The sequence below is a fragment of the Ranitomeya imitator genome, chromosome 2, assembly GCF_032444005.1.
Source record: "Ranitomeya imitator isolate aRanImi1 chromosome 2, aRanImi1.pri, whole genome shotgun sequence".
NCBI lineage: Eukaryota > Metazoa > Chordata > Amphibia > Anura > Dendrobatidae > Ranitomeya > Ranitomeya imitator.
The window spans coordinates 100366194-100378365 of record NC_091283.1 but is presented as its reverse complement, the minus strand read 5'-3'; the positions used below and the strand labels follow the sequence as shown (position 1 = coordinate 100378365).

At 43.5% G+C, this 12172-nt stretch overlaps 1 protein-coding gene across 2 annotated transcripts in view; it reads left to right on the top strand.

Annotated features, from left to right (window-relative positions):
* The window catches only part of RNF128 (ring finger protein 128), a 264575-nt gene that overhangs the window by 176873 nt on the left and 75530 nt on the right, over positions 1-12172 (top strand). Inside the window, exon 1 of one of the 2 annotated variants that reach the window (XM_069747070.1) lies at positions 1345-1892. The exons of the other annotated variant lie outside the window; for it this stretch is intronic. Coding sequence (XP_069603171.1) covers positions 1442-1892 — 451 coding nt within the window. The 5' untranslated portion in view covers positions 1345-1441. Of the gene's footprint in view, positions 1-1344; positions 1893-12172 lie in introns of those variants that run through there. 2 annotated transcript variants of the gene reach the window in all.

Here is a 12172-nt window from a genome sequence, read left to right as displayed (position 1 = left end):
AAACTCGGCTGAGTCTCGCACATCAATACCTGGCGCTGCTGCCGGCACTGACTGGAGAGGAGCGTGCGGCTGCATGTATTCCTATGCGGCCGCACACTCCGATCTGAGTGCCGAGTATTAACATGCGAGACTCCTCCAAGTTTCTCACAGGTGAGTATGAGCCCTTACAAACATCATCGCTCCCATCAGGGCTCACAATTAGTGATGAGCGAGTGTACTCGTTGCTCGGGGGGTCTCTGAGTATTTGTAACTACTCAGAGATTTAGTTTTTGTTGACTCAATGTTTACGGCTGCTAGCCAGCCTGAGTACATGTGGAGGTTGCCTGGTTGCTAGGGAATCCCCACATGTATTCAAGCTATCAGCTGTAAATCATGCAGCTGAGGCAACAAAAACTAAATCTCCGAGCAGTTAGGGTATGTGCACAAGCTGCGGATTTTGCTGCGGATCCGCAGCGGATTTGATGCTTCGGATCTGCAGCAGTTTTCCTTGAGTTTACAGTACCATGTAAACCTATGGGAAACAAAATCCACAGTGCACACGCACTTATTGGTCTGTGGTCTGCGTGTGGAAACGCAGCGGTTTATATGCGCAGAATGTCAATTATTTGTGCGGATTCCGCAGCGGTTTACACCTGCTCCTCAATAGGAATCCGCAGGTGTAAAACCGCGGGTGGAATCCACACAAAAAAACGCGGGAAATCCGCAGGTAAAATGCAGTACATTTTACCTGCGGATTTTTAAAAAGCGGTGCGGAAAAAATCTGCACAGGAATCCGCAACGTGGGCACATAGCCTAATAGATCAATCAGTGTGCGTAGGCTAATGTCATGATCACTGAGCTCATATCCTTGTGGTGTTTACCCTCAGAACATCTCATCCTATTATTTTCTTTCCATCAGTCCTACATATCATACTATCTTTCCTTCAGTACTTCGCCTCCTATTTTTTTTTAGTACTAATGTTTTCTTTTTGTCCTTCAGACTCCACTTACATGCAATCCTATATCAATATCTGCTTTTCACCTCTTTGTTTCCATTGCACTCTTCCTTGCATCCGGGTCCCGTCTTTAAAAATCAGCATTTTCCATTTCACAAACAAGTTAACTACCTAAACACCAATGTTACTCTAACTTCAATGTGAGAAGGGTTAATTGGATGAAGTAATATAATTCCCATTCATGCATGTACAGAACTATGGTGACTAGGGAATCATACACCTTGCTAACCGAAAGTATGGAGCATTACTGCTGACAAGCTACAGCCAGCAAGGGTTAAGTAGTAGCCCAACCTATATGGGAGGATCTGTGCTGCACCTGGAAGCAGGTAAAACAGGTTGAGAGAGCTCAGTGCAAACAAAACAGGCAAGCCTTCTGGTAGCCAGGGCATACTTTCTAGTATTGCTTAAGCTGCTGGCCTGTCTGGGTTTTTTTTTTTTAAAGAAAGATGAGGCTCATATCAAGAGGAGCCAACTCATCTTGGCATCATCTCTGGTACAGCGTGCTGCTGCTCTGTGTTTTGATAATACAAAGCGCTACGTCTGATGTCCTATGGACAGCCAATGTGAACTTCTCATATGTGAGGAACAATGAGACCTTATGGGTAGAGGATGAGATTGGGATCTACGGCCATGACTCGCCAGTGAACAGGGCAAGTGGACTGGTTGTCCTACCGAGGAGTAAGCACAACCCCAGCATGGCATCTAGTTCAATGTGTCCACCATATCTGAACTTCAGTGTCCCAGGGAACTTTAAGGATTCTTGGATCGCTCTTATACAACGTGGAGGGTGTACGTTTAGTGATAAGATCAAAGCTGCGGCAGAGGCTGGAGCCAAAGCTGTGGTCATATACAACAATGAAGGAGATGAAACTGGGATCTTTGAAATGTCTCATCCTGGTAAGTATGAGAACCTTCTTACAACATATAATTGTTATGGAGGCTGTGTAAGGAGCTTCAGTTATAGTTGCTAAACTGCGCAATGTAATGTGTTCTTCCAGCCCTCGTGTTATAATGGTATTGCAGTATATATCTGGTTGACATGTTATACAAATCTGTCCACGCAAACCAGATCCTGGGACTAGCTCTTGGAATTGGTGGGCGGCTAACCACTGCACTTCACTGGCTTGATTGTTAGGACCGCTGACTGGCCTGTAAGGCCACGTGCACACTTTGAGTCCCTTTATTTTATTTTTTCCCTCCAGTATTTCCAAGCCAAAACAAGGGGTGGGTAATAAAAATGAAGAAGTGGTTTCCATGTTTCTATTATACTTTTTCCTCTGAATGTTCCACTCCTGGTTTTGGCTTACAAATACTAACTTAAAAAAAACATGCCAAATACTGATAGTGTTACCATGACCTTAGAAAAATCATTTTACAGGAAGTCTAGAATCTGTTTTACCAATATGTCTCTAAGGGCTCCTTTCCACTTGTGAGAAACACGTCCGTGTCTCGCATGTGAAATCCAAGCTCTGGCGCCGGCACTCCAGAGCGGAGCGTGCAGCTCCATGTGTTGCTATGCGGCCGCACGCTCCGCTCTGGACTGCCAGTGCCAGAGCTTGGTTTTCACATGTGAGACATGGATGTGTTTCTCGCAAGTAGAAAGGAGCCCTAATAGTGATAAGCAAACATGCTCAGATAAGGCGTTATCCAAGCATAGTCGAGTGCTAACTAAGTGTCTTTGGTGTGCTCAAATAATATGTTCGAGTCCCCACGCCTGTATGTTCTGTGGCTGTTTGAGCTGCAGCACATGCATAGATTGCCTGTTTGTTAAGCCATCATCTATGCATGTATTGCGACTGTCAAAGAGCCGTGAGACATGCGAGGACTCAAACATATTATTCGAGCACGCTGAAGATACTCGGTTAGCACCCAAGCTCGGATAACGCCTTATCCGAGCATGTTTTTTTGCTCATCACTACTCTCTGCGTTATCAACTGATTATACCTTGGGTCATTCTACATGGAGACTTTTGCCAAAAGACACGTTGCTCAGTCAAAGATCAGCGGGATTCAGGCTACTTGACGTATGCATGTCGTCGCAACATGACCATATTCGTTTTCATTATGGTGAGATGTAATATTGGCATAGTCCATCTTTGGCATTGTGAAGTCCCGATGTGGCCCAAGTCATAAAGCTCCCATACTTATTAAGCTACTTTCACACTTCCGTCGGTACGGGACCGTCGCAAACCGTCGGCCCGACTTACGAAAAAGCAGTTTCACAACGCATCTGCTGCCCATTGTGATGAGCGGGGAGGAGGGGGCAGAGTTTTGGCCGCGCATACGTGGTCGGAAATGACGGAACCAATGGACAAAAAAATGTTACATTGAACTTTTTTTTTTTTTTTTTGTAACGGTGGACTGCTAAAACATGACGCATCCGTCGCACGACGGATGCAACATGTGGCCTTCCGTCGCAATCCGTCATCCATTAAAGTGTATGGGGAAAAAAACGCATCCTGCGGGCATATTGCAGGATCCGTTTTTTTTGCCATAAGTTTGAAAGTAGCATTAGACTACTGTTGACCAAACCCACCAATATCGATGGGTTAACCCATCAGTCTAAGGTATATGGATTGCCTTCCACAAATGAGTTGTCTAAGTCAAGCATCTGAAATGTCCAAATTTGGACCATTGATTCTTATGTTCTCTTGAGAAAAGCTGCCACCTGAGATGTCTGGGCATGGCTCTAAGGCCGGGGTCACACTTGCGAGTTCAATGCGAGGGACTCTCATTTCCCAACACAGCCGCCGGCACTCGGGAACGGAGTGTGCGGCTGTCTAGAAATTCATGCAGCCGCACACTCTGGTCCCGACCGAGTGCCGGGAATTGATGCGAGAGACTCGCGCACTGAACTCGCAAGTGTGACCTCGCCCTAATAGAAAGCACCACAGCGCTCCTGTGCATGGGACAGTCAAGTAAGAAAGCTGCCGGCAAAACCATTGTCCAACCACCAGCCATCTGGGGCTATGTTCACATGTCTAGTAGAAATCCGTTAGAAAGGATATAGCAGCGATCCATTAGCAAAAAAGTTGTGGCGACACTACTTTTCAGTCTGTTTTTAAGTAACTGATCTATGCTGGTTCTCCTGGTTTTACAAATACTGAGGTAAAATAATCAGTGGAAAAGTATATTAGAAACACGTCACCACTCCTGTATTTTTCTCCCCCCCTCCTGGTTTTGTCTTACAAATACTGAGATGAAATACCGAATGTGTGAACGTGGCCTATTTAAGGTGTAAGATGACTTGTTTCTATACTCACCATAAATGGAAGTGTAAAAGTCCTGGGGCATAGTGCAAAAAAAGGAAAAACATGTTTGGCATGGTCATATAAATTTCAGCAACAAATCAGACATGTATGAGCCGGCCCTATAGTGGGATTTAGGCCACGTAGCACGAATCGATGTGATGAATGTCTGATTACTAACTTACGAAGGTCTTGGAGGCCTTAACATTTAGTGAAAAACATTGGTATATTAAAGGAAACCTTTTGTATATGTAGTGAAACATGTATATGGAGGCCTTTAGTCAACGTCCTACTGAGGAGAGTGGCTGACTGGTGGTGGTGGAGGGAAGGATTGGGTGTGTTTTAATGTTTCAATACCTCATCCTTTTCTTCTCCCAGTATATAAGTTGCCACCAGCAGAGTCTGACGGATGTGTACTCTGCTCTCCCCATGCAGAATGCATGCATGCTTGCTCGCCTAGATTAAGCATGCAGATATGAAGGGGGGGCCTAGGAGAAATGACTGTACAATCTGACTTCTGGGTGACATTCAAGGAGCAAGGGCATCTTAAGTAAAGCTGTTAACTTTATTTGATCTCTGAAATAACAATTGTTGATTAGCTGACTATATATTGTGTAAAGAGGCAGCCTGACATTACACCATGGCAGTTGTTGAGAAAGCAAAGGTTCAAGCAGGTTGTCAGCAGATTATCATTCTCCCCATTAAAATAAACATTCATGCCAAGCATGCATGTTCTTGGGCGAGCAGAGAGAGAGATATGGCCAAAAGTTGTCAAATATGTGTGGTCACGGTGCTCTTTGGGCTCCATGCTCGTAGCCATACTACACCTCTATGCATTAACATAATAAATATATATATATTTTTATTTCTTTTAGATAACCCATCATGTTAGATTACATAAGCCATTTCTCATCTAAAAGGAGTTCATCCAATCCCTTACTTTTCTTCTTTAGGCCGGGGTCACACTTGTGAGTGTGATGCGAGAAACTAACGCATCGATACCTGGCACTACTGCCGGCACTCGGGCTGGAGCGTGAGGCTGCATGTATTTCTATGCAGACGCACACTCCGGTCCTGAGTAATGGTGGCAGTGCCGGGTATTGATGCGCGAGTTTATCGCATCACACTCGAAAGTGTGACCCCGACCTTACTGGCTCATTTAGGTGGTCATGTGATGGAATGCTCGTTCTCCTTAGTTGGGCTCTTTCCCTTCTACAGGCTCCATCTAAACAAGCCGTAAACACCCATCAGACAGGCAAAACTGTGCAACAACTTTACATTTTTAAAATTGGCTTATCGATAGCACATGGCCTCTTGTAGACAGGTAAAGTGCTGCCGAGAACATAAGTCCACAGAGTAATAATATTAATGAACTTTCGGAGTGTTCATCCAAACCACCGTTTATCATACTTGTAGCTATGGTCGCTTATGGACAGTTGTCAACATCTCCCCAACAATCAGTTGCTACAGCCCCATACACATTAGTGTATTAGCCGAACCCATTTATATCAGTGGGTGCAGGCGATATTAATCCAATGTGTATGGGAGGCAGCAAAAAGAACAAAAATGAACTTGAGGACTGTGGTTTAACCCCTTAGTGACAGAGCCAATTTGGTACTTAATGACCAGGCCAATTTTTGCAATTCTGACCACTGTCACTTTATGAGGTTATAACTCTGGAACGCTTCAACGGATCCCGCTGATTCTGAGACTGTTTTTTCGTGACAAATTGTACTTCATGTTAGTGGTAACATTTCTTCGATATTACTTGCGATTATTTCTGAAAAAAACGGAAATATGGCTAAAATTTAGCAATTTTCAAACTTTGTATTTTTATGCCCTTAAATCAGAGAGATATGTCACGAAAAATAGTTAATAAATAACATTTCCCACATGTCTACTTTACATCAGCACAATTTTGGAAACAAAATTTTTTTTTGTTAGGGAGTTATAAGGGTTAAAAGTTGACCAGCAATTTCTCATTTTTACAACACCGTTTTTTTTTTAGGGACCACATCACATTTGAAGTCATTTTGAGGGGTCTATATGATAGAAAATAATGAAGTGTGACACCATTCTAAAAAACTACACCCCTCAAGGTTCTCAAAACCACATTCAAGAAGTTTATTAACCCTTTACGTGCTTCACAGGAACTGAAACAATGTGGAAGGAAAAAATGAACATTTAACTTTTTTTTGCAAACATCTTAATTCAGAACCATTTTTTTTATTTTCACAAGTGTAAAAACGGAAATGTAACCATAAATGTTGTTATGCAATTTCTCCTGAATACGCCAATACCCCATATGTGGGGGTAAACCACTTTTTGGGTGCACCGCAGAACTTAGAAGTGAAGGGGTGACGTTTGACTTTTTCAATGCAGAATTGGCTGGAATTGAGATCGGACGCCATGTCACGTTTAGAGAGCCCCTGATGTGCCTAAACAGTGGAAACTCCCCACAAGTGACCCCATTTTGGAAACTAGACCCCTTAAGGAACATATCTAGATGTGTGGTGAGCACTTTGAACCCCCATGTGCTTCACAGAAGTTTATAATGTAGAGCCGTGAAAAAAAAAAAATCGCATTTTTTCTACAAAAATGATCTTTTTGACCACAAATTTTTATTTTCACAAGGGTAACAGGAGAAATTAGACCACAAAAGTTGTTGTGCAATTTGTCCTGAGTACGCTGATACCCAATATGTGGGGGTAAACCACTGTTAGGGCGCACCGCAGAGCTTGGAAGAGAAAGAGTGCCGTTTTACTTTTTCAATGTAGAATTGGCTGGAATTGAGATCCGACGCCATGTCGCGTTTGGAGAGCCCCTGATGTGCCTAAACAGTGGAAACCCCCCACAAGTGACCCCATTTTGGAAACTAGACCCCCCATGGAACTTATCTAGATGTGTGGTGAGAACCTTGAATGCCCAAGTGCTTCACAGAAGTTTATAATGCAGAGCCGTGAAAATAAAAAATATTTTTTTTTCCACAAAAAAGATTTTTTAGCCCCCAAGTCTTTATTTTCACAAGGGTAACAAGAGAAATTAGACCCCAAAAGTTGTTGTCCAATTTGTCCTGAGTATGCTGGTACCCCATATGTGGGGGTAAACCACTGTTTGGGCGCACGGCAGAGCTCAGAAGGGAGGGAGCACCATTTGACTTTTTGAGCGCAAAATTGGCTGTCGTGTTTGGAGACCCCCTGATGTACCTAAACAGTGGAAACCCCCCAATTCTAGCTCCAACCCTAACCCCAACACACCCCTAACCCTAATCCCAACCTGATCCATAATCCTAATCACTAACCCTAACCATAATCACAACCCTTACCCCAAAACAACCCTAATGTCAACCCTAACCATAACCCTAATCAAAACCCTAAATCCAACACACCCCTAATCCTAATCTCAACCCTAACCTCAAACCTAACCCTAATCCCAATACACCCCTAATCACAACCCTAACTTTAGCCCCAACCCTAACCCTAGCCCTAAGGCTACTTTCACACTTGCGTCGTTTGGCATTCCGTCGCAATCCGTCGTTTTGGACAAGAAACGGATCCTGCAAATGTGCCCGCAGGATGCGTTTTTTGCCCATAGACTTGTATTGCCGACGGATCGTGACGGATGGCCACACGTCGCGTCCGTCGTGCATTGGATCAGTTGTGTTTTGGAGGAGCGTCGGCACAAAAAAAACGTTCAATGAAACGTTTTTTTGTACGTCGCATCCGCCATTTCTGACCGCGCATGCGTGGCCGTAACTCCGCCCCCTCCTCCCCAGGACATAGATTGGGCAGCGGATGCGTTGAAAAACTACAGCTGCTGCCCACGTTGTGCACAATTTTCACAACGTGCGTCGGTATGTCGGGCCGACGCATTGCGATGGCCCCGTACCGACGTAAGTGTGAAAGAAGCCTAACCCTAAATTTAGCCCTAGCCCTAGCCCTACCCCTAACCCCAACTGCTGTTCTCCTGCCGGCCGGCAGATGAAGACAGATGGCGGGCGCACTGGGCATGCGCCCGCCATTTTCTTCGGCGGCCAGGAGGAGCAGCAAGAGGATCCAGGGACACAGGTGAGCATTGTAGGGTCCCCCGAATCCCCCTATTTCTCTGTCCTCTGATGTGCGATCACATCAGAGGACAGAGAATTACACTTTACTTTTTTTTTTTTTTGCGGTCGCCGGTAAACAGTTAATTACCGGCGATCGCAAAACAGGGGTCAGTAAAATCGACACCGATCATGCTCTTTGGGGTCTCGGCTACCCCCGGCAGCCGAGACCCCAAAGATTCTCCCGGTGCCGGCCGGCGGGCGCACTGCGCATGCGCCCGCCATTTTTGAAGATGGCGGCGCCCACCGGGAGACACGAGGAGCATTGGGGGAGCTAGGTGAGTATTGGGGGGCCACCTGGGACCCCTTTTCTCTGTCCGATGTGCGATCACATCGGAGGACAGAGAAATTAAAGAGACCGCTTTTTTTTTTTTTTTTTTGCGTTTTCCGGTAAACGGTTAATTACCGGCGATCGCAAATGCGGGGTGGGTTAAAAAACCCCCGAATCATGTTCTCTGGGGTCTCGGCTACCCCTGGCAGCCGAGACCCCGGAGAAAATCGGCCTCTGGGGGGCGCTATGTACTTTTTCCACAGCGCCGTTAATTAACGGCGCTGTGGTTTAAGTACCCTTAGTGGCCGCCGTTAAAAGGCGTATCGGCGGTCGCTAAGGGGTTAACAACCAGATATTAATATTACTTCAATAATTCAAAGCTTCTAATCATACTAGTTATTATGTAAACATTATACCAAAACAATATAATGGAAATTATTTGAAGCTGAGGAAAGTATTAAATGCATTAAGTGTGAGAGAGAAATCAAGTTGGGACTTTTTTTTTTTTTTTTTTTTTTTTTTAAATTACTCTGACAAACATTGAGACATCCCCCAAACTATTGGTCTTTTGTTCTTGATGTTTATATCCTTTGTGTGCAAGTGACCCATTTATAGAACAATAAGATCTTTGTTCAAGTTGAGCTAACATGTTTTCTGTAGAGTGAGGTGGTAAATTGGTGCAATTTGTGACTAAAATGTGTGTTTTGGGCAACACCCTATAACATGTCGGGGGGGGGGGGGGGAACAAATGTCTGTGGATCCTCATATTATTCTGCTGGCCTTTATAATTTATACAAGATATAAGCTCTATAAATAAATATTATCCAAATAATGATCAACTCAACTTATTTAAAATATTTGATTTTTCCATTTGAAAAATCCTAGCCACAATCCCTTTTGCCATGCAGCATAAATAGTTTATTTTAAAATATATATATATATATATATATATATATATATATATATATATATATATATATATATATATATATATATAATTTTTTTTTTGTTCTACAGGTCCTTACGATTAAGGCCGGTTTCACACGTCAGTGGCTCCGGTACGTGAGGTGACAGTTTCCCCACGTACCGGAGCCACTGACACACGTAGACACATTAAAATCAATGCATCTGTTCAGATGTCATTTTTTTTTTTTTTTTTTTCGGACCATGTCTCCGTGTGCCAAACACGGAGACATGTCGGTGTTCGTGGGAGCGCACGTATTACACAGACCCATTAAAGTCAATGGGTCCGTGTAAAACATGTACTGCACACGGACGTTGTCAGTGTGCCGTGCAGGGGACAGTGCTACATTAAGCGCTGCCCCCCCCCCCCCCACTGGTACTGAAGCCGCGATTCATATCTTCCCTGCAGCAGCGTTTGCTGTAGAGAAGATATGAATAATTGTGTTTAAAACAAAGTTTACACATCTTATTTTACTGTAACCTTTTATGCTTTTCTTCAAATACTTAATTTAAAAAAAAAAAAAATAAACATTGCATAAAAACCCTATCTTCATGTGGCAGGATGCATTTACACTACATGATTTCTGCTGAGACGTCTAAGCTAATTGGTCTGATCATGTGCAGCTGATGTACAGGCTGGACGCGGCTCTCCTGACCCAAGCGTGACTGCTTCATTTAGTTCTATGAAGCTATGTTTGGGCAGGGAGAACCACAGCCAGTCCGTGCGTTGGGGTCAGATCTTGGACTGATCTGCACGGACGTCTGAATGGGAACAAGTGTACCAAGGAACGCTCATTTCCTAATAATCAGCCAATGTAAACAGACTCCACCAATCGCACAACCAAAAAGACGCTCATTCTCGGCAGCATGTCATTCTGGGTGACCAGGACGTGTGCTAACCAAATGACTTTGACATGCTTAAAAAATATTTGATTCCCCGCGCCTGCATGTCTTGCAGCTGTTGGGCAATCCCGGCATGTGTTGCAGCTGTCAAACACCCGTGAGACATACAGCCGTGGGGAATAACATATTATTTGAACACACCAAAGTCACTTGGTTCGCACACAAGCATGTTCAGATAACACCTTATCTGAACACGTGCACTCATCACTAATCTGTGCACATTAGTAGTGCGGTCGGGCCATTAATCGACCACTGATTGACACGTTTATCAATGAGCCCTAAGGGTGCGTTTCACATTGATTGGCATTAAATGACCACAATGTTTTCTGATTGTCGTTTCATAGCCTGTTTAGTCACTTTGTATAATATGTGCAGAGAATTATTATTTATTTATATAGCGCCATTAATTCCATGGTGCTGTACATGAGAAAAGGGGGAATGATCAGTAATATGTTGTTCTGCGTGCATAGACTGTCTTTGTTCTCGGAAGCACAGGTCCTGGTTACACCAGATGATGTGCTGCCGGTTGGTTCACCCAAACATTCATTTTGATTGTTGGATGACTCAGTCTGTAAACTCTGCATGGTTATTGGAAAAAGAATGTCCCTAGGAATGCCCCTTCCCAATAACTGAGCAAAGTAAATGCACCCTAAGGGTATCTGCACACGTTGGGATTTCTTGCAGAAATTTTCCTGACAAAAACCGGACACTTCTGCCAGAAATCCGCATGCGTTTTTTTTTTTTTTGTGCCTTTTTCCAAAATGCATAGAATAGCGGGAAAACGCAGAAAATCAGCAAAATTAATGAACATGCTGCTTTCTTTTTTTTTTTTTTTTTTTTTTTTTTTTATTACCGCGATGCGTTTTTTTTTGTCACGGGAAAAAAATGCATCATGTGCACAAAACATGCAGAATGCATTCTAAATGATAGGATGCATAATGTGTGCATTTTTAATGAGTTTTTATCGCGAAAAAACCTGAACGTGTGCACATAGCCTAAGTGTCCTCTTGGTAGGCAGTTTGTGAATGTTTCTTACGTTTAACAAGGACAAACAATCTTGAGGCTATGTGCGCACGTTGTGGATTAGGCTTAGGAATTTCTGGTGCGAATTCTGGCTCTCCTGGCAGAAAACGCACCTGCGGTTCCGCAGCGTTTTTTGTGCGGTTTTGCTGCGGGTTTTTACCCCTGTGGTTTTCTATAATCGAATGGGTACAAAAACGCTGCAGATTCACAAAAAAGTGACATGCTACTTTTAAACCGCAGCGTTTCCGCAGCGGATTTTCCGCAAAGTGTGCACAACATTTTTTTTTTTTTTTTTTTCTCATTGATTTACATTGTACTGTAAATCATTTGCGGATCTGCAGCGTTTCTGCACTGCATAAAATGCTGCGGATCTGCAGAGAATCCGCAACGTGTGCACATACCCTAAGTATCGGACAACCTTCTTCAGTTCCAAGTGCTGCCTCATTACAGGAAGATTCATAATTGGATTGGCTTGCTCCAGTCGTCTTCTACTCAACAACTAAAACAATTTTGGTAGTACTAACTTAAACTTTTTTTTTTTTTTTTTCTTATTTAACTCTTCATTTTTATTCTGTATCTTAGGTGTAGAATCAAAGCTTTAATATGTAGTACTATTAAAAATGCTTCAAATCTGCATCAAATAAAGAGGAAAGTGCTTAAAATGTGCA